The sequence below is a fragment of the Zootoca vivipara genome, chromosome 1 (genome assembly GCF_963506605.1).
Source record: "Zootoca vivipara chromosome 1, rZooViv1.1, whole genome shotgun sequence".
Taxonomy (NCBI): Eukaryota; Metazoa; Chordata; class Lepidosauria; order Squamata; family Lacertidae; genus Zootoca; species Zootoca vivipara.
The window spans coordinates 108,605,762-108,628,751 of NC_083276.1; the positions used below are offsets into that span (position 1 = coordinate 108,605,762).

A 22,990-nucleotide genomic window follows, 5' to 3' on the forward strand; every position below is an offset into this window, starting at 1 on the left:
AATCAATTAAAACTATGAGATGTGATACCAGAATTGTGGCTACAAGTCTCAGGATACTCAACTTGACTTATTTTTCCATAGACCCATATCTCCCCTGGTCTTGGGGAGGATGCTAGCTCAGGCAGGTAGGAGAGCTTTGCCTGCAGAAGTTTTAATCCCTGGAACCTTAATAGTGGGGTAGGAGAGCTGGGGGGGGGAATCACACCTGGCAACCAATGTACCCTCTTTGGTTTCAGAAATTTCATGGGTAAAGGTAAAGATAAAGGGACCCCTGACCATTAGGTCCAGTCGTGACCGACTGGGGTTGCGGCGCTCATCTTGCTTTATTGGCTGAGGGAGCCGGAGTACAGCTTCCAGGTCATGTGGCCAGCATGACAAAGCCGCTTCTGGCGAACCAGAGCAGCACACAGAAAAGCTGTTTACCCTCCCGCTGTAGCGGTACCTATTTATCTACTTGCACTTTGAGGTGCTTTCGAACTGCTAGGTGGGCAGGAGCTGGGACCGAGCAACGGGAGCTCACCCCATCGTGGGGATTCGAACCGCCGACCTTCTGATCGGCAAGCCCTAGGCTCTGTGGTTTAACCCACACTGCCACCCGTGTCCAAAATGAGTCCAAAAAGCCTGGCACACGAATTTTCACTGCCCTCTGGCAGCTATGACGAGGCTTAGTTTGTTCAGAATTGAGTATACACTTTCAGAGTTCACACTAAATATATTAGTGTTCATAGATGGGCCATAGATGGACCAATGACTCAGTATAAGGGGACTTCTGTGTTCCTATTTAAGTTTTAGCACCCATTTACACAGCCCAGGCTTACTTGTTCTTCTCTAACCCATTATGCAAGGCAACATTGTTAGGCAAAATCCCCTCAACCATTTAATTAAACATAGCCATGACCCACCCTGCATTTTCCTCAAGGGGGATCTTTCACACACTAGTAGATGCTTCCGAAGGCAAAAGGAAGCATATTAAGTAGGCGGCTGTTGCTTACTGCTTTGGGGGAAGCCCAATGGCTAAATCCATTTAACTAGAGATCTATTAATCCACCATTTATTAATCATACTGTCTCATCAATTAATGCTTTCAAGCAACATCCAGGAGCCACAAGAGACCTGAAGATGGTAACTTTGCCACTGAGAGAAGGGGGGGGGATCCATTTTTGCTGGCCACGCTTTTATTTAATTGCACAACAAGAAACTCCTTAATGGAATCTTTTACTCCCTCTCTGCATATTTCATTAGCAGTACTCATGAATAAATAAAGTCATCACTAGTACTGGGATGGGGGGGGGAGAGACAATCCTTCTGTTAATATTTATTACTCCTGCTTCTGAATATGCTTTCTGATCTGTTGTTGTTGTTGTTGTTGTTTAGTCGTTTAGTCGTGTCCGACTCTTCGTGACCCCATGGACCATAGCACGCCAGGCACTCCTGTCTTGCACTGCCTCCCGCAGTTTCGTCAAACTCATGTTTGTAGCTTCGAGAACACTGTCCAACCATCTTGTCCTCTGTCGTCCCCTTCTCCTAGTGCCCTCAATCTTTCCCAACATCAGGGTCTTTTCCAAGGATTCTTCTCTTCTCATGAGGTGGCCAAAGTATTGGAGCCTCAGCTTCACGATCTGTCCTTCCAGGGAGCACTCAGGGCTGATTTCCTTAAGAATGGATAGGTTTGATCTTCTTGCAGTCCATGGGACTCTCAAGAGTCTCCTCCAGCACCATAATTCAAAAGCATCAATTCTTCGGCGATCAGCCTTCTTTATGGTCCAGCTCTCACTTCCATACATCACTACTGGGAAAACCATAGCTTGAACTATACGGACCTTTGTCGGAAAGGTGATGTCTCTGCTTTTTAAGATGCTGTCTAGGTTTGTCATTGCTTTTCTCCCAAGAAGCAGGCGTCTTTTAATTTCGTGACTGCTGTCACCATCTGCAGTGATCAAGGAGCCCAAGAAAGTAAAATCTCTCACTGCCTCCATTTCTTCCCCTTCTATTTGCCAGGAGGTGATGGGACCAGTGGCCATGATCTTGGTTTTTTTGATGTTGAGCTTCAGACCATATTTTGCGCTCTCCTCTTTCACCCTCATTAAAAGGTTCTTTAATTCCTCCTCGCTTTCTGCCATCAAGGTTGTGTCATCTGCATATCTGAGGTTGTTGATATTTCTTCCGGCAATCTTAATTCCGGCTTGGGATTCATCTAGTCCAGCCTTTCGCATGATGAATTCTGCATATAAGTTAAATAAGCAGGGAGACAATATACAACCTTGTCGTACTCCTTTCCCAATTTTGAACCAATCAGTTGTTCCATATCCAGTTCTAACTGTAGCTTCTTGTCCCACATAGAGATTTCTCAGGAGACAGATGAGGTGATCAGGCACTCCCATTTCTTTAAGAACTTGCCATAGTTTGCTGTGGTCGACACAGTCAAAGGCTTTTGCATAGTCAATGAAGCAGAAGTAGACGTTTTTCTGGAACTCTCTAGCTTTCTCCATAATCCAGCGCATGTTTGCTATTTGGTCTCTGGTTCCTCTGCCCTTTCGAAATCCAGCTTGCACTTCTGGGAGTTCTCGATCCACATACTGCCTAAGCCTGCCTTGTAGAATTTTAAGCATAACCTTGCTAGCGTGTGAAATGAGCGCAATTGTGCGGTAGTTGGAGCATTCTTTGGCACTGCCCTTCTTTGGAATTGGGATGTAGACTGATCTTCTCCAATCCTCTGGCCATTGCTGAGTTTTCCAAACTTGCTGGCATATTGGGTGTAGCACCTTAACAGCATCATCTTTTAAAATTTTAAATAGTTCAGCTGGAATATCATCACTTCCACTGGCCTTGTTATTAGCAGTGCTTTCTAAGGCCCATTTGACTTCACTCTCCAAGATGTCTGGCTCAAGGTCAGCAACCACACTACCTGGGGTGTACGAGACCTCCATATCTTTCTGGTATAATTCCTCTGTGTATTCTTGCCACCTCTTCTTGATGTCTTCTGCTTCTGTTAGGTCCTTACCACTTTTGTCCTTGATTATGGTAATCTTTGTACGAAATGTTCCTTTCATATCTCCAATTTTCTTGAACAGATCTCTGGTTTTCCCCATTCTATTGTTTTCCTCTATTTCTTTGCATTGCTCATTTAAGAAGACCCTCGTCTCTCCTTGCTGTTTTTTGGAAATCTGCATTCAGTTTCCTGTATCTTTCCCTATCTCCCTTGCATTTTGCTTGCCTCCTCTCCTCCGCTATTTGTAAGGCCTCGTTGGACAGCCATTTTGCTTTCTTGCATTTCCTTTTCCTTGGGATGGTTTTCGTTGCTGCCTCCTGTATAATGTTACGAGCCTCCATCCATAGTTCTTCAGGCACTCTGTCCACCAAATCTAAATCCTTAAACCTGTTCCTCACTTCCAATGTGTATTCATAAGGGATTTGATTCAGATTGTATCTTACTGGCCCTGTGGTTTTTCCTACTTTCTTCAGTTTAAGCTGGAATTTTGCTATAAGAAGCTGATGATCTGAGTTACAGTCAGCTCCAGGTCTTGTTTTTGCTGACTGTATAGAGCTTCTCCATCTTTGGCTGCAGAGAATATAATCAATCTGATTTCGATGCTGCCCATTTGGTGATATCCATGTGTAGAGTCGTCTCTTGTGTTGTTGAAAGAGAGTGTTTGTGATGACCAGCTTGTTCTCTTGACAGAACTCTATTAGCCTTTGCCCTGCTTCATTTTGAACTCCAAGGCCAAACTTGCCAGTTGTTCCTTTTATCTCTTGATTCCCTACTTTAGCATTCCAATCCCCTGTAATGAGAAGAACATCCTTCTTTGGTGTCATTTCTAGAAGTTGTTGTAGGTCTTCATAGAATTGGTCAATTTCACTTTCTTCAGCACCGGTAGTTGGTGCATAAACTTGGATTACTGTGATGTTAAAAGGTCTGCCTTGGATTTGTATCGAGATCATTCTGTCATTTTTGAGATTGCATCCCATTACAGCTTTTGCCACTCTTTTGTTGACTATGAGGGCCACTCCATTTCTTCTACAGGATTCTTGCCCACAGTAGTAGATATGATAGTCACCCGAACTGAATTCGCCCATTCCCTTCCATTTTAGTTCACTGATGCCCAGGATGTCGATATTTATTCTTGTCATCTCATTTTTGACCACATCCAGCTTACCTCCACTCATGGTTCTTACATTCCAGGTTCCTATGCAATATTTTTCTTTGCAGCATCGGACTTTCCTTTCGCTTCCAGGCATATCCGCAACTGAGCGTCCTTTCGGCTTTGGCCCAGCCGCTTCATCAGCTCTGAATCTACTTGTACTTGTCCTCCGCTCTTCCTCAGTAGCATGTTGGACGCCTTCCGACCTGAGGGGCTCATCTTCCAGCGTCATAACTTTTATATGCCTGTTGTCTTTGTCCATGGAGTTTTCTTGGCAGGGATACTGGAGTGGCTTGCCAGTTCCTTCTCCAGGTGGATCACGTTTAGTCAAAACTCTCCACTATGACCTGTCCATCTTGGGTGGCCCTGCATGGCATAGCTCATAGCTTCTCTGAGTTATTCAAGCCCCTTCGCCACGACAAGGCATTGATCCATGAAGGGGCTTTCTGATCTAGTTACTTTAAACTTCCAGTAATCCCTGGACTAGTCTGATTGATTTTCCTATTGGTTCTAAAGATACTCTGAAATACATGGTTTGAAATTCCTGGCTTAGCAACTTTTATTTTAAACCACCATTATCTGCGTTACAACATTTCACATGTAAATTTCACATGGTGGTTAAGATGGAGATAAACCCTTTTATGGTATTTTGTTCTGCATATGTTTTTAACATGTTTTATTTTATTTTTGCTATTTGATCTTTTTTTTTTTACTGTAAATTGCTTCAGGACTTCGGTAGTGGCAAGTTTTAGAAATAAATGTATAACACCTACACCTAAGTCTTAGGATCATGTAGCCCCCCACTCCCTGTTCCCCCAACAATACATTCAGTACTGGAATGAAAGGTAGGACTCCCACAATGGGGTCACTTTGGTGGGGAGGGGGCAGCCTTTTGCCTCCACCTGCTATTTGTCCTCAAATGTAAATATTCACTTATATGGGAGAAAGTAAAAGGATGCACTCAGGGACACTGTCGAGGTGAGGATGAAATATCCTCCTCTGCCCTTGTTGATCCCCAGTACCTGCAGGCTTTGCCCTCTTCTCAACTATGACCCAGATTGCATGCTTTTCAGCTTGTTCCATAGAATTCAGTGGGAGACATCACAAAACAAAGCCAGTCTTTATTTGCATGCCTTGACTTGGACACAAAAAAATAAAGAAATAGTCCTAATGGATTTTCTATAAGACCCTAATTATGGAGCATAGCAGGCTTCTTGTGGAAGAGAGTTGCGCAGTTGTGGGGCCACCATGAAAAGGGCTCTGTCCTATTCCTTATGACATGGGATATAAATGAAAGAATTTGCTTCAGAATTACATAGCCTGCATACTTTACCTGGTGAGTTGAAGTCCTTTTTTCATAGGACAGGCGACCTCCCCTTCGGATACTGTCTTCCGATTCAGATTTAGGAAACTGTTCGGCTTCTGCCCTATCTTCTTCTTCCGAAAGTTCCTTCTGCCTTTTTTTCCTGCGCCTGTTCCTTCTTTCTTTAGCACTCTTGGAGCTTAATTTAGATGCCTCTGAAGAACTTTCCAAGAGCTCCCCCAATCCACCCACGCCACTGAAATCTCTTGATGCCATTGATGCTGCTGCCACAGCTGCTGTTGTCTGTTGTGTTACAGTGTCAGGTAATTAGCATTAGTTGGATTACCACATTAAATCATAACCTTAGAGAGATTCATTATTGCTTCCAAGGGTACACAGTCACAAAGCAATTACGTGCAAATGTCAATAATTAGTGCCTCTCTATTTGGAATAAAATAATGCTTGCTTTCTTCTTTTAAGGTAATGAAGTTCTCTGAAAATACAGCACAGTTGTCCCTGTAGTTTTTTAATAAGTTAGCCACCAATGGTATGTTGCCTCTGCTTAGAACCTGTCCCAATCTTCTCTCCTTCACAGCTACTTCCATCAACCCATGTTTCTGTAACACACCAGCCAATTCCATCCTACTATTTAAGAGTTGGTAGTGAAATATCTTAAAGGCCAGTGGATCATTAGTTATTTGCTTCTCTGGAGTTTTTCACTTCTAGGCGTCCTATCCCATTGACGAGTCACATTCATTGGTAAGGAGAGTTTCCACCCCCATCGTTCAGCCTGGGCACGGAGGTCCAGCTCCGAGGGCCTTCTGGCGGTTCCCTCCCTATGAGATGTGGGGTTACAGGGAACCAGGCAGAGGCGCCTGCCCTGTGGAACGCTCTCCCATCAGGTGTCAAGGAAATAAACGACTATCTGAATTTTAGAAGACATCTGTTTAACGAAGTTTTTAATAAAAAAATTTCCTTCAGTAGCACCTTAAAGACCAACTAAGTTTTTATTTTGGTATGAGCTTTCGTGTGCATGCACACTTCTTCAGATACACTTGAAACAGAAGAGCCAGACCCTTATGTATATACAGAGGGTGGTGGGGGTGGGTGGGAATGGGTGATGGGCTGATAGGAGTGGTAAACCTGTTGATGGCTGTTAACGACTGCTGATGACTGCAATTGGTCTTGCGGGGGAAAAGCAAGGGCTGAGGCGCTAAAGGAAGCTTGATCATGCATAATGAGATAAGAATCCTATGTCTTTGTTCATCCCAGGTGGCTCCATGGTTTTAAGCGCCCCTGCCTGTCCTCTCCAGCTGCCCTGCTTCTAGGGGGCAGCTGCCCCCCCTGCCCCATGCTGGGTACGCCCATGATTCCCACCCACCCCCGAAAGCTCATACCAAAATAAAAACTTAGTTGGTCTTTAAGGTGCTACTGAAGGAATTTTTTTATTTTGCTTCGACTCAGACCAACACAGCTACCTACCTGTAACTGGAAGTTTTTAATGTTTGATATTTTATTGTGTTTTTAATATTCAATTGCGAGCCACCCAGAGTGGCTGGAGAGGCCCGGCCAGATGGGCAGGGTATAAGTAATAATTAATTAATTAATATGTGAAGTGGTTTCAGGAGTTACACTGCAGGCTACCAAGACCCTCCTGTGCACTGTTCACACTAGCTCATGCCTGCAGGCCCTGTCTTCAGCTGCTGCACGTACAGCAGTCCCATACTGCCCTTCACAAAAGTGCAGGAACATGAGAAAAGTCCCTGAATGGCTGACTGGGAACTGAGACCACACCAGGGTTCCCTATCACACATAAAGCTGTGCCCACATAAAGCCCCATTCATGGCTTCGGTCAACCACACAGAGGTTAGGGGCGGGACTAGCATATGTGCAGAAGTCAGGGGTGGGCCTACTTAAGTACTGTCCCACTCTCCTTCCTTGTGCTTAGCGACCACATGGATATGCAATAAAAATACACCTCAGCTGAAAATGGAGGGAAGGCAAGGGGTGGATAAGCTCCAGCCACACTATGCAGGCTTCCTCATTCTAGGGCAATCATCCCCTGGAATGATGGAATACCTTTGTTTAACGCAACACAAGTTGAGTCTAAATCTAAGTACATAAACACCCGCTAAACATTTATTTATTTATTTATTTAGCATCAAGTGTTTAACGGTAGCAGATTCGCTGTTTTGTGATACAGTGGTACCTCGGGTTACAGACGCTTCAGGTTACAGACTCCACTAACCCAGAAATAGTACCTCAGGTTAAGAACTTTGCTTCAGGATGAGAACAGAAATCGTGCAGCGGTGGCGGGGCGGCAGTGGGAGGCCCCATTAGCTAAAGTGGTACCTTTAAGAACAGTTTCAGGTTAAGAAGAGACCTCCAGAACGAATTAAGTTCTTAACCCGAGGTACCACTGTATTTAGGTAAAGGTAAAGGGACCCCTGACCATCAGGTCCAGTCGTGTCCGACTCTGGGGTTGTGGCGCTCATCTCGCTCTATAGGCCGAGGGAGCCGGCGTTTGTCCGCAGACAGCTTCCGGGTCATGTGGCCAGCATGACAAAGCTGCTTCTGGGAAACCAGAGAAGCACACGGAAACGCCGTTTACCTTCCCGCCGGAGCAGTCCCTATTTATCTACTTGCACTTTGATGTGCTTTCAAACTGCTAGGTGGGCAGGAGCTGGGACTGAGCGACGGGAGCTCACCCCGTTGCAGGGATTCGAACCACCGACCTTCTGGCCAGCAAGCCCTAGACTCTGTGGTTTAACCCACAGCGCCACCTGGGTCAAATGCCAGCTGCAGATTTGGAGGAACATTGCCCCAATTCCCCAACCCCAACCATTCTGCCTGGCTTCTGCAGTCACCCACTTCTTCTCTGTTGGCTATCCAGAGGGAAATGGCTGGGAAGTCAACTAGCTTCTCTGGCTCCTCAGTCCTATCACTCACACTTGGCGAAGAGAGAGAGAGAGAGAGAGAGAGAGAGAGAGAGAGAGAGAGAGAGAGAGAGAGAGAGAGAGAGACCAAGCATACAGGCTAGTAAGTGGCAACAAGAAGGAGGACATCAGAAGGTCCAGAGAGCTCTGGGTGTCAGTGAGGGCCTTGGCAGGTGCTGCCCAAGAAAAATCCGATAAGATACAAGTTTATGTCAGTGCATTATAGCAAGTGCATTATAAGCAGTGCATTTTCCAGAAGAAAGCTACCTGGGCTTCTTCCTGTTGCTTTTTCAGCTGCTCCAGCATCTGCTGGAACTCGGCCTCCTTCTGCTCGGCTTCTTCCATGGTAGCTTGGTTCTGCTCTTCGTAGGCCATGGCAACAACAGCCAGGATCAGGTTGATCAGGTAGAAAGAGCCGAGGAAAATCACCAGGACAAAAAAGATCATGTATGTTTTGCCAGCAGCTCTTAAGGTCTAGTGTGGGGAGAAACAACAAGGTCTCACCGGTTAGGTTTTCTGCCGATGATACTGCCTTGCCTATTCATCAACCGCAAATTGTAATGACACCCCGAATATGCATAAATTATAACTAATTGCTTCAGGTTTTGTGTCAGGTTTTTTGAAAAGTCACACACAGTCAGCAAGAAAGAAAGCCTCCGCTTTATTATCATACATACTAAGCTTGCCTCGTGATGGTTCTCACCAGTTGGTAAAGGTTTTCCCAGTAGTCCTGAGTCATCAGCCGAAAGAGCGACAAGAAGGCCCAGCTGAAGGTATCAAAACTTGTGTAGCCATAGTTGGGGTTTCGACCAGCTTTTACACACATATATCCTTCTGGACATTGGCTATGAAAAAAAGAAAACATAGTGAAACACAACACAATATTTCTTTTGCTTCCATTGTGTGGTATTTTTGAGGCCACATTTCCCCCCCTAAATTGAATGGTTTCTTTTCCTAGTTGTTCTTCAGAATTAAGAGGTTGGATCCAGACCAAGTTAGGTGCACTTATAGATACAATAAAAATGAATGAAACAAACCTAGTCTTTGCTAACTTAAGTCCATAGATTTCATTTAGGAGCAATGTGTGCCTGGGATTGCAATCCTATTCCTACTTACCTCAGAGTAAGCCCCACCAAACTCACTGGCACTTACTTCTGAGTAGACATGTACAGGGCTGCACTGTAGATCTGCTTATTTCTGAAATGAGGCTTTGCATCTACATATGCCTTGAAAGTATGTTTTATAAGGCAATTTTGGTTGCAAGCCTTAGTTTGCTGTGAATTGCCCCAGGAGTAGCTGAACCACTGACCAAAGTGTCTAATCTTTCAGTTCCAAAGTTATATTGTAGAGTCTACAAGATTCCATTGGGAGCATAGCTGCCAAGTCCGGATCGTAAAGATCCGGTATCGGCAGCGCGCGCATGGCCAGAAGTTGCGTGACGCAACTTCCGGTGGCGCTTCACCCTTCTATGGGCACCAGAAAATGGCGGCGCCAGCGCCGGAAGTCGCTTCCGCGCATGACCGGAAACACATAAAAGCGACTTCCGGCGCCGCCATTTTCTGATGCCCATAGAAGGGCAAACCGCAACCGGAAGTCGCGTCACGCAACTTCCGGTCATGCGCGGAAGCGACTTCCGGCGCCGGCGCCGCCATTTTCTGGTGCCCATAGAAGGGCAAAGTGGCACCAGAAAAATGGCCGCCGGGAAGAAGCAAATTAAAGGGACAATGCCGGGATTTTCCGCCAAACGGGAGACCGCCGGGAAACGGTAAGAAAAAAGGGGTTTTCCTGGCGGATACGGGATACTTGGCAGCTATGATTGGGAGTCTACAAGATTTCATTCAGAAAAAATACATATACAATTGTATTTTTAAAGATAAATCTAACATTAACCTTCAGCCAGACTGGCTCACACATGAGACGAAGGAGTGTACGTCTCAGACTCATCATGCCATTCAATCTGTTAGACTTTTAAGTTGCCACAGGGCACTTGGTCAATTTTTATGCAACAGAAAAAAACACAGATAAGCTTCTGGACTAATAATGAAACATTTATGATTAATTCCAAAGCCAAATGCCCATGGAATAATTTAAATGCAACTCAAATATTTTATCACCTCATTTTATTATTTCTAATTGGCTCAGGCAAACATTTTGCTACAGCAATGACTCAGCACAAAGCTAAAAGGGCTAATTTTTTAGGATTGAAGTTTGGTAGAGGCATGCTTTGCTCCAGAGTCGCTTTTAAGCCTTTCATTTATCTTTACTATCCATATCCTTAATTCTGATTTATAGTCTTAATTCCATGTTACTTATTCATTTGTTACATAAGCGTCTTCACTATGACCATGAGGTATGAACAAATAGCAGTTTTGTTGGGTCATCCAACGACCACTAGACACGGACAAAATTTTGGGAGAGCTTTTTCAAATGGCGAGAGTCTGTAACAGCCGCACATCTGATCTTCTTTAGTGGTTTCAGGGGCGGGGAACAAACAAGGCCTCTCTGTCGAGACTCTCATCTGGGGTCTCTTAAGGCCACACAGCCTCCCTAGAACTCCCTGAATGCTTTTGCCAGGCCCTGAAATCCAATCATGCACCTTGTTTGCCTGAATGGAGGGTAGAGCGAAGAAACTAGCCTTCCGAACAAAGGCAAAATTCACAATCAGTGTTGTGCCCTCTTTTGCCTCTGGCCTCACCCACTACTGGCTCCATAAAGGTTCTGCATAAAGGAAGGTGGCCTCAAAGAGCTTCCCTACCCCCAAGTGAATTAATCAAGGGAGTTAGGTACAAAACCAACCATCTTATGACATTAAAAAGGCAGATCCACGTGCCACGTTGCTTGCTGTACCCAGCGGTTCCCCAAACCAGCTTTTTAGAAGGCAAAGAGGTTGCAAAAGAGAGAAGGCTTAGGCTTAGGCTGGGAAATCCCTATGTCATGCGTAGGGTTGTCAGCTCTAACCCACTGGCTAAATATAGGATCATAAATAGCGACACAGACACACACACTGCCCCAGCCAATGCAGTTTTGCAGAAGGTGACCTCTGGAATCAGAAAGCTGCTCTAGCAATTAAGCCCAGATCGTTTCAAATGAGATAATTGCTGGCATATGCATACTCTTCTCTCTCCCCTAGGAGAAACCAGTGCACCTAATTGCCAAACTGCTTTATTATCTCACTTAAATATTTTTTTTATGGAGATTAAGCCAGTAAATGTATTTCCAATAACCTACCTTGATCCTATATCCTAAACTAGACGCCTTATTTACATTAGGTTATATTCTAGCCTGGTATGGGCACATTCTGGATTCCTAGGACTGCTTGCAAAAGGGTATGTGTGTGAGAGAGATTGCTCACTCATACCAAAGTTCCTAATAGATGCCGGAGTGTTCAGGGACCTCTCAGTCAAGAGGGTTGGTGCTCCCTAGTTTTACTGTAGAGAACTCAACAGATTATTAAAAATTCTTACCCAGCATCAGAGCTGTTGCCACAAAGCAGGGCATCTCTTTGTCCTTCCAAAACATAAAAATGACCTGATTTGGGGAGGAAAGAATAAAGAACTTTATTTTTCAGCCGTTGCTGTTATGAAATACAGATTCATGTAGAATTATAACCAAGTGATTTGGTCCCCATCCTGTCCTTCCATTCGCAGAACAGCTCAAGATCCAGTAGAGGCTCCCGCTGGAGGAAAGGGAGTGGGAGAGGCAATTTTTAGCAACTCCCCTTCCTCCTGGCAGCTCTCAGTGCCACCTCCCCTGCTTTTCTGATGGGTCCCATTGGTGGTCCCCTACAGCAGCCTTTTGGGGAGAGGCAGAGTGGGCTGCAAGGCGAAGGGTTATCGGGGGGGGGAATACCTCTCCCATTCCTACCCATGGGTAGTCTGGATCCCATCAAAGGAAAGAATACACTTCTTAAAAAAAATAATTACACAAAGTTATGCAAATATTTGTTTTGGTGTTTTTTTTTATTAAAAAAAATACCTAAGACTCTCTCTCCAAATCAATAGGGGGCTAAAGGCACCCTATTGATTGAGAGTAAGGATAAGAATTAAATTAAAGAAATATTAGTTGATTACTCACTCCAGAGTTCACTGATTTGAACTGCATAAATTTGTGCATGAATAACAAGAAAAGTTCTGAAGAATAATACTTTTTTAAAATCTTTAGGTGATGGCACATCTTAAAAGATGCATTCCCTCCTGTGCAAGAGAGAATGAGAAATGCCTCCAGTGGTGACATTTGTTGCTTGTGCTTTTTGTAAGTGCATATTAAAACATGACTTGCTGATTTTTTTTAAAAAAAGAAATTTGCTTCCTGTTTAATCGGAGGAGACCATTTTGTCAGCAGATCAAAAGGCTTTTAGCCAGGTGAAATAGCCAGCTGCTTGGACCAAATGTTGCATCCCTAATTTTAATCTTTCAGCTTTTTTTTTAATAACTTGCATAACACACGTCCTATGTAGGTGTATATATTCGTATCAATCATGCTTACTTTCTTCCTCAATGTACTCCTCCCAGTCAAAGGTGCTCTCTGTAGTGTTAACAAATGTACCGTTTTCTCCCACTGTGCTATTATTGAAGTTGATTTCAAAAGTAAAATTTTCCGGTGGCCAAATCAGGCATTTATGCCTCAAGTTCCCCATGAAAAGCTGCAGCCCTATTAAAGCAAATACACTCAGACAAAACACGGTCAGGATCATCACATCCGAGAGCTTCTTCACGGACTGAATTAGGGCCCCCACAATGGTCTTCAGGCCTGCAAATGGGATCGAAAGACGTATTAATATGTATCAAGCATTCTTCTGTCCTATTTAAAATGCCATGCAGAAACAGCGAACAACATCTTGTTTGCGACATGGTAAAGCTTAATGAACAGCACCAGAACTTGTGAAAATGCATGAAGAGCAAAAACTGTTCATGAATGCACTGTGCACATTGCATTAAATGTACACTTATTTTTCCCTTTGCAAAACAAGAAGCTTTCTCATTCATGGAATGCCAACATATAATAATAGCATTCAGTAAAAAACAAAAAAGCAGCAGCAACAACAGCAACAAAGTAAAACCCTATTTTTCCTTCTCTTTAAAAGCATTTTCACCAATCACAATCCATTCTTCGCCCCACCCACTCCCCAAAGGAAAAAAAAGGAGAAGAAAAATAGGTAGGTAATAAGATCCCAGGCTATGTTTACATTGACATTCATTAATATGTTCCCAAGCAAAGTTTATTGAAACAGATAAGTTTTAAAATAAAATAAAATAAAATACCGTAATAAAAGCTTTCAGAGCTTAGTTCAAATTTTGGCCATGCAGCACAATCTTATGCATGTTTACTTGGAAATAAGTTCCACTGATTCGGTGGGGCTGATTCTCTAAGAAGTGTGTTTAAACAGAGTCATAGCTAAGGGATGGAGTCTAGTTAGGTTTTTTGCCCAGGGTGAATTCCCTAGAGGGGTGCCATTGATGCTCTCGGCCTCTGTGTGTGTGTGTACGCAAATGCACATTGGGGGTGTGACCCAGGTGAAATAAAGCCTATTTTTGCTCCTGGTTTAAGACTGCAGTCTTCAGACAATATGTGCTAAGATATATGGCAATACAAGTGCCAGTGTGTTAAAGCTGTTTAGTGTGTAAGAAAAAAAAATTGTCACCTTGCAGCAACAATGGTAAAAAGCAAACCCCAAAACAAAATGTAACGGATAGGCTGTGCATTCTGTAGATGCCTCATGCAATTGTTCGCTAAACTCGAAGGCTGATTTTGCAAATTAAAATAAATGGTAGATCTGAAAAGACAAGGGATCTTCCGATTCCTCACTTTTAGCAACATGGGCAGTGATTGATGAGACTAGTGCTACAAAATAGTGAAAAATCAGCCTCCGTGTTTAACCTAGGTCTCACCTGGTATGACTGATATTGTTTTCAATGCCCGGAGAACTCTGAATGTTCTCAACGCTGAGACATTGCCCAGGTCCACAAACTCTGTCAAATATCTGCAATAGGGGAGTTCACACACAAACACAATGACAGCACACAAAAAACAGTTGGAGATACAAGGGGCCTGATACTTCATCATTCCACTCACTTCTTACCTGGGATTACAGAAATAGTTTTCAAAGCTCTCAATACTCTGAAAGTTCGAAGAGCTGAAACATTGCCTAGGTTTACAAATTCTGTTACATACCTGTAGAATTAAATCACAGTTACTCAGAATTGCAGAGCTCAAGCTAATGACTTGGGGTCTTTCATCAAGACCAACCTGGTGATTTCACCTTTTGCAATATTATACTAAGCATAAGGTTCACATTTACAAACTGACATCTGCAGTTAAGTTTTGACAAAGTAAAACACCTATTTTGGACCTGAAAGGTTGAACCAAAAACTAATTTAATATACTAGCATGTTGTCAAATGATGGTTCCTGGAATGCAGGACATGAAATTAGCATTCCTAAAATTTAAATAAACAAGTAAATAAATATCACTTTTGCTGTTTTGTATACAGTATTGTGAATTGAAAACTTTACTGATAGCAGAATTTGTGCTTACTTCAATACATGCTTCTTGGTATGGTATACATCGGGATGGGCAAATCTGCTGCCCATTGGATGTTCTTGGACTACAACTCCCATTACCCATTGCACATTGGCTACATTGGAGTTGGAGTCCAGCATCAGGAGGCTAACAATTTCCCCAACGCTGGTACAGATTGACACTAATTTCATGCCCTTATAAGCTTTTAACAAATGGCTAAAGCACTTACGCCATCAAAATTACGCTGAAGTCGAGCCAATTCCATGGATCTCGAAGAAAAGTGAAACCTTCTAGACAAAAGCCCCTTGCGAGAATTTTTATAAGTGATTCAAAGGTATAAATTCCAGTGAATGTGTACCTAAAGGCATACAAATAAAGAATTATTGTTGACTTCGTTTTATCCTATGTAATGAGCATCTGATAAAAGCAATAGTTTTAGACACCTTGGATGTACCTGAATAAAAAAGGAAGGGGGCAACCCTAACTGATCTGGTTCAGCAGCTATGGTGCTATATTTGCATCATATTTAAGAAATACAGAAGTCCTTTCAACCACTGAAACAATCAGGGCAACAGCCAAAATTGTGCTACATAGTGTATTCTACCAAACAACTGCTTAATTGTACCCACTAAATAAGGATAATGTCAAATCACCCATTCTAACATGTATGCTGGTAGAGAAATAGATATATGAGTTCTTCCGTTTCCCCTTCCACTCCTAGATTCCTCTGATAAATTTATCTCTGTGTGGGAATAACGATACACTGAAACAACTATGAGTTAATCAAAACAAAATATTTTTCACGCATTGCGAAATCAGTATTCCTGGATGTCCATCCCTATATACTAATAGTGACCTCGTTCTCCAAAGCTCGGATGCTGATGAAGCCAAAACAACACCATCTACCCCAGATACCCCCAACCTGTTGCTCAGGAGTCAGATATAGTTGGTTAGATCCAATGCCTGAGCCAATACCGCTTATCACCTGTAACCAATAAAGTTGTGGCCTGTTTTTTTAGCCCATTAACCTTAATTAATTGTGTCATGTGTCATTATTTCTGCCTGGGGGGGGGGGGGGTCGGGAACTAGCCAGGCAACATGGAATGTTTACTGGGTGCTTTCTTTTTCTTTTTTCTTTTTTTTGAGGGTGGAAGATGAGAAATTAAGGGGAAGTGAAATTGAATGAAGCATCCCACGGGGGAAGCCTGGCTTGCTGGCACTTAAAGAGAAGCCCTCCACTCTGCAGCTTGTTCTTACTTTTTCCACTCGTCAGGTTTCTTATTTAATCCCACTGCTTCTTGGGGAAAGGTTGTTGCTTGGTGGTAAAGTACATGCTTTGCATGCCAAGAGTCCCAAGTTCAATCAAGGTACGGCTGGAATGGACTCCTGCCTGAAACCCTGGAGACTTGCTGTCTGTCACTGTGAACAAATACTGAATTATGCAGATCAATTGGTCCGGCTGAGTATAAGCACCTTCCTACATCCCCATGCGCTGTCATGTTTTCTGCCATCTAGCCTTTGCTCTTCAAGCGGCTTCCATATTCTGCACTGCATTTCCTTCAGCCCCGTTGGAACAATAAGTCTTACATGAGTCAGACTTCCATCTCCATCACCTGACTCCTCCTTACCTATTTCCACTGTTTACTTATCAAACCTCCGTCTTATTCAACTGATGTGGAAAATAAGGCTTCTCTGGGAACCTAGTAAATTGCATTTCTGTACAGGATCAGAGTTCAGCTTGCTAAGAAATAACTGATGGCACGTATGTTCTGCCTTCCTTACATATACAATACTAAGTGGTTTTCATGGTATTCCAGTCAATCTGCTACCCAAAGCATTGACTGATGAGACCCAGAGTTGCTTAGGTTCCGTAAGATGGCTGCCATCGGGTGCCTTCCTGCTGCATCTAACACTTAGTACTGTGTTTTTTAAAATATGATTGGCTAGAAAGATGCAGATAAGCTAATGGATTATAGCTCTGCTAACAGGAAGACTGTGTCATCTCTGAGACAGAGGGCCAATTCAGGTGATACCTTAAAGACCTCTCTGTCCTGCCACATGGAAGGCCGAGTTGAGTGTGCTTCTACTTCCACCATCCCTGCATTGTCATAGGGGGATGGAACTCCGTTATGTCATACACAGGTAAAACCCTATTCAGCCATACCTTAGAAGTCGAACAGAATCTGTTCTGGAAGTCCAATCGACTTCCAAAGCATTCGACTTCCAAAGCGCAGCTTCTGATTGGCTGCAGGAAGCTCCTGCAGCCAATCGGAAGCCGCGGAAGCCCCGTCGGATGTTCGGCTTCCAAAAGAACGTTCGAAAACCAGAACAGTCACTTCTGGGTTTCAATTGTTCGGGAGCCAAAACGTCCGAGTTCCAGGGCATTTACAATTGTAGATGCCGACCACAATCTTGCTGTCATCCCCCACCCCACCCCCCCGCAAAAAAAAAGAGAGAATTTACTGTAGGGTTCTGGCCTGTGCACATAGGTTTTAACAAGCGTACAGCATGATGTTTGTGTCCCATCTCCATGTGAATATGCCAGGGACAAAAGGGATAGCCAGCATGCATACAGCATGCACACAATGTGGCCCAGAGTAGCCCTTAGGGTAAGTGTGGTGACAATTTAAACACACTCCATTTATAGTGCAAGACAATCCCAGGACATGGTTTGAAGGCAAGTGACATAGCATGTGAAGGCATGAGGGTGCGCGGGAAGCAAGTTAGATGCTGTTCAGACCATTAGCAATTGCATGAGCAGCTTTTTAAAGTAAATGGCAGGCATGGTAAGACCTTGGCATGGAGTTGGGGGTTAACCCTGGGGCTTCATCCTGTAGTCCTGACCCAGATCAGGGCCCCTATACTTGCTATTTGCATTTCAGGGGGGGGGAGTTCTCATTCATTCCAAAGTTCTCATTCATTCCCTGTCCACTGCAAGCAGCAGGTGCAGGAGGCCCAGTTAGAAGCACAGCATGGGAAGGGAAGGATTACAGTCCCCTGGGCTCCATGGACGTACCCAGGATCTAAACTAGGGGGCAGGGGCAGGCAAGCCACGGGGCCCGGCCACGCCCCCAGTCACCCAATTAGCTGGCTGGCGATGATGTGGCCGGGATCCCCCCAGGAGGCGTGGTCAACATGCTGGGCTCTCTGCACACATTCCAATGGGCCCCGGACACTCCTGCAGTTTATGTTTAAGAAGCCATTCACAAGATTGCTAATTGTGTGAATCATGCCTTGTCTATTCATCACCTAGATAGAAGACTACTGGGAACACCCTATGTATGCTGTCTTGAGTTCCATGGAAGAAAAACAGGAAATTAATTACAAACAAAAATCACAAAATATGTTTTCATTTAGGATCCTCTTTAAAGCTCTGAAGAAAAAAGGAAATGCACAAACCATCATAGGAATATTATTGGAGACAGCTGGTCAAAATTCACATCTGAATTGACAAAGAATCAAAACATATTAAACATTTATTTATTTTTAAAAGGTATTTACTTACTCTACATTCTTGGTCCATTCTGGAGGGTTGCTCATAGTCATAAATACACAGTTGGTCAAAATAGTGCACATAATTAGCATGCTGAATAATGTAAGATGTGGTCAAGGAATGATGGCCATTAAATCAGAGATCAGGTTATAAAACCACGTTAATGACAGTACCCACTCTAAATAACCTCTTTTTAATAAAAGCAGTGGACACACACAACTTTTCAAGAGTTCCAACGTTTTGCCTGCAGCAGCAAAACAAAGAAAAAGAAAAGGCAGAGATTCGTGTCACTCTTTTAATAAAATAGATTCATGGTAGCATGAGTTTTTTAAGGGAAGAACCTACTTTACCAGATTAATCTTCAGAAATTGCAGAAGTTGCTGCCGGGTCACTGTGGGTGTGTCACTATCAAGAGGTTATGCTCTCCATTTGCTAGCAGGGTATAGGGATGTGTTTGACCCAAGACAGCACAGTATCTATCTGTGACTATATGAACCAGCCATACAACTGTCGCATAAATTACTAAAAACCAGTTAGGTATTTATTTTCTCTTTCTATTTTCCAAATTTGGACATTTTTGTGGACTTTCTACAAGTTTCTGAAGACAGTCAATAACTTTGAAATAACTCTTCCTTCCCTGTTAATGCTTCACTTAGTGGTTTAGCTATCCAGATAAAAGATTTATCACAGATAAAAGATTACTCAAAAAGATATTCAAAGGAAAATGTTGACATTAACACGGGCAAGGATAATGATTTTTCTCTGCTCTGTTCGCTCCAATTGCTTTCTTCGCCTCAAACCTCCAAGTCGCTTCTCATGTGCCACAAAGTGCACGAAGGGGATCCAGTTACTTCTGATATGCTTCTTTTAAAACAGGGGTTGCTAACATCTGGCCCTCCACGTGTCAAGTCCTGGTGGTACAAGCAGTGCTTGTGCCATTTTGGTAACCTGCACATGTAAATCTGGCGAGCGGCATGTTCCCCACCCCTGGTTTAGAACATCAACATTAAGAAGCACTCCCTGAATAAACTGTGAGCAAAGATCTTGGTTCTTGCCGAATCTCCAATATTGTCAAATGGTCATTCTTGACAGGTACTGCTATACAGTGGTGCCTCACTTAACGAATGCCCTGCTTAACGAAATTTCCGCTTAACGAAAGGATTTTTCAAGCGGAGGTTGCCTCGCTAGACGAATTCGTTTTATGAAAAATTCATCTAGCGAATCGCGGTTTCCCATAGGAATGCACTGAAATGCATTCAATTGAAATGCATTCAAATGAAATTCAATTAATGCGTTCCTATGGGCAAATTTTTTTATAAAAAAAATTCAATGCATTCCTATGGGATTCGCTAGACAAATTTTTCGTTATAAGAAAAGACCCGTGGAACGAATTAAATTCGTCTAGCGAGGCACCACTGTAGTTCTAGATACATGCTGAAGTCCATTAACTACAAATGGTATTTTCTGGTCAATAAAGTTTTGAACCTGATCATTCATACTTTTAAAGCTAGTCTGGCAAAACTGTGCCCCTCCAGATATTGATGGACTCCAAATCCCACAATCCCTCCCCTTTGGCAATGTTATGTGGGACTGATAGGAGTCTCAGACCAATGACCTCAGGAGCATAACAGGTACCCCACCCTTGTTCTCAACATGCATGTGCTTTCAACTACCGACAAGGGGCACTGGTTTACAATGTATCTGTAAACAGGACAGCCGTTGTTGTTGTTTTCAAAATAACATTGAAAATACTTCAAATTTAATTCCAAACATTGAAAAGGATATGAATGTACCAGAATTTTAATAGCAATTTTTCTGAGAGGATTGAAAGGGGTTAAAATGTACAAGGCAGATGTGGCACTGAATCGGAAAATTGCCTTCCCTCTATTCAATACTATGAAGGTCTGGAAAACAAACAAAAAAAGAACGTAGGATTAAAAATATATATCATGTATTGTTCACAGATTATTTACTTCCTACAATTTGTTGCTTCGCTGATTTCAATGGAAGATGGAGCTACTTGCTGACTCACCCCTCTGTGCTTTTACAACTGGATTCAAGCCAATGGCCCCTCAAGTTAATAGAATTATTATTATCAACAGCAAGACCGCTTAGAGTCACTATTATTTTTTTGTCAAGGTGACCTAAGTAATCATCCTAAAGGCAGCATCAAATACCAATGATACATATTGTAAGGGGGAGGGCTTATAGAGAACCCCCCCTGTCATCTGAAGCAGTCCGTCTCCCAGCAGTCATGAGAGCGAAGGGTCTGATGGAGGGAGTCAGGGAACGGAGAGGGAGGGCCAGGGCTCTGGCAGCATCCAATAGCCCTGACTCCATAGGCAGGAAGAGAGGGAGGCGGACAGAGAGGACAGGAATGAGTCAGACAGAAGACCCCCCCCCCGACGCCGGAATTGAGGAGGAGGAAAGGGAGGTGCTTCTCAGTTCCGAGGCTTTTATGTTGGTCCAGAACGCGGAGGGGGGCAGTGCAGGAATCTGACTCGAGCGGGTAGATATGGAATCAGTAGTTCGTTACACTGTAAATAATGTGCACCAATAAAAACGTCTGAAAGACAAGCATGTGGAAGGTTGTTACTCAAGAGTAGTCACCTCATCCCTGACACATATGCACACAAAACTACTCTCCTATGAATTGATCATCTTCCTCCCAACCATTTCCCTAAAGTGGACTGAGCAAAGACACAAGAACACATATTCTGGAGTGCGGTGAGGCAATCAACAAACACAAAAATTCAGTATTGACTTGGTGAACTGACTCATAGTTGATCTCTACAAGTGACACAGGCCACAATAATTCAACAGCATCCGTTCAAAACCTTTGCAGGAGGAGGATGAATCACTGGGGCCTTGCACAGTCCCTGCAATCTCAGCTGAGAAAGATTCCATGGCAGGTCCCAGTACCTGCAGACACCAGATGGAGTTGACACCCTGTGCTGTGAAATCTTGGGTGCCAACCCGGAAGTACACCTGTCAGAGGCTGGCTGCTGTTGGGGCTTCAAGGGCTTGAAGCAGTGGAACCTTGTCTCCACAGCTGTAAGAGAGGCACTTTTCCTCCTTGGCATACTACAAAGAGGGAGAGGAACTGGCGAGGAACAACATATATTTGAAAGGGAGATTTACTTACAACACATACTGCCTTGGCATTGGAGATGCAGCAGGAAGCAACGGAGAACTCTTTATGGGAGAAAATTCAGTGGCGAGCCAGGAGAGTACATTCCTTCTAAGAACAGGCAGAGCCGGCCCACTCATGGCATGCGATCAAGCAGCTGCCTCAGGTGGTGGAAATGGAAGAGGCAGCACTCCCGCAAGCGCCCTGCCATACCACCACTGCAGAAGCAATCCAGGTAAGAGAAAAGGAGGCAGCAGTGGAGCGCCACAGCATTCCGCCACCAGCTTTGCTGCTCATATACCCTGCCCCTAGGGGCAGAGAGGGCCCAGCAGCAAAGCACTCTAGAAGGTGCTCTTTCTCGCCGAGTTGGCAAGATGGGATTCCACTGCCCTGCCTTGTTGCTGGGTGGGAAGGGAGCATCGGAAAGTGCTTCTCCTTGAAAAGAAGCAGTTTCTGAAGCTACACACACACACACAATGGGCTGGTGGGGCTTGGTGAGGGCTTCTCCTTTAAGAGGAGCCCTCGCCACCAGGCAGGAAGGGAGTTTTGGAAAGGGCACCTCCTTAGGCTTTCCCCTTCCACAGCTCTGGAACGTCCCTGGGAACAGGTACTGAAGGAAGATGGAAGGGTGACCCAAGGACCCCAGGAAGAACTCAAAGGTGGAAAGAGGGCCAGGGAACTCTTGGTGGTGGGCAGAGGAGCTTGGGCTTCCATATGAACAGGCAACAGAAAGAGCATGCATGTTGTCATTAAATAAAAAAATGATTATGCAAACAGAGCAACATTTTGTGCAAGGCCAAATGTTTTCCAGCTGAAATCAAGTACTGTAGAAAGAGAGGGATTTCTAGTGAAATAAGTACACAGTGAAAAGGCATTAATGCAGTGGCCAAAATCCAGCGAGTCTTAACAAAATAACTCACTTTTTTATTGCTATAATAAGGGTCAAGGTCCTCCAAAGGTTCGGACACCATTCCTGGAGGAATGTCTCCATATATAAATGGAAGTGTTTTCCCTGCTTCCAAGTCACTATTTGGTTTTGGTCCATTTTCGTCATCAGCATCTGAATGATCTTGTTTGGGCTTTTTAGCTTTTTCCTCTGCACAGCGTTTTTCAATAGCTGCAAGAGATTCTCTAGTAAAATAGCGGAAGCTGTCAGGTCCTGGTGGTACCAGCAGTGCCTGTGCCATTTTTTCATCCTGCACATTTAAATTACTTTTAGCCTATTGCATAAGAATGACCTGAAAAAGAAAGAAGAATGCAAAGAGAAAGAGAGAGAAGGAGTGTTAGGGAAACATTCAGCATTAATGCACCCACTGCCAATTTCTACAAGCCTAAAATAGAACCTGTTTGAAATATATGCAAAACTTAGGCAGTCTTTGATATGTAGGTTGTGCTTTGTTATGTTTAAGATGATTGGCTATTCCCAGACTTCTATTCCTACAAAGGAAAATTATACATATGAAGCAGGGG

General features: G+C 43.7%; 1 protein-coding gene across 11 annotated transcripts in view; it reads right to left on the reverse strand.

The window, feature by feature from the left end:
* LOC118093501 (sodium channel protein type 3 subunit alpha) overlaps nt 1-22,782 on the reverse strand; it is a 62,176-nt gene extending 39,394 nt beyond the window's left edge. For 5 of the 11 annotated variants that reach the window (XM_035132813.2, XM_035132794.2, XM_035132767.2 and 2 more), the window contains exons 1-10: nt 22,441-22,782; nt 20,176-20,294; nt 18,403-18,492; nt 15,127-15,255; nt 14,267-14,358; nt 12,864-13,127; nt 11,843-11,906; nt 9,082-9,223; nt 8,646-8,852; nt 5,473-5,745 (exon numbers count right to left, since the gene is read on the reverse strand). In XM_035132813.2, the coding sequence (XP_034988704.2) occupies nt 5,473-5,745; nt 8,646-8,852; nt 9,082-9,223; nt 11,843-11,906; nt 12,864-13,127; nt 14,267-14,358; nt 15,127-15,255; nt 18,403-18,492; nt 20,176-20,294; nt 22,441-22,707 (1,647 nt within the window). In that variant the 5' untranslated portion in view covers nt 22,708-22,782. Of the gene's footprint in view, nt 1-5,472; nt 5,746-8,642; nt 8,853-9,081; nt 9,224-11,842; nt 11,934-12,863; nt 13,128-14,266; nt 14,359-14,457; nt 14,550-15,126; nt 15,256-18,402; nt 18,493-20,175; nt 20,295-22,440 lie in introns of all 11 variants that reach the window. The other 6 variants (XM_035132803.2, XM_035132750.2, XM_035132741.2 and 3 more) reach the window with 4 other exon arrangements.
* Nucleotides 22,783-22,990: the final 208 nt, after the last annotated feature.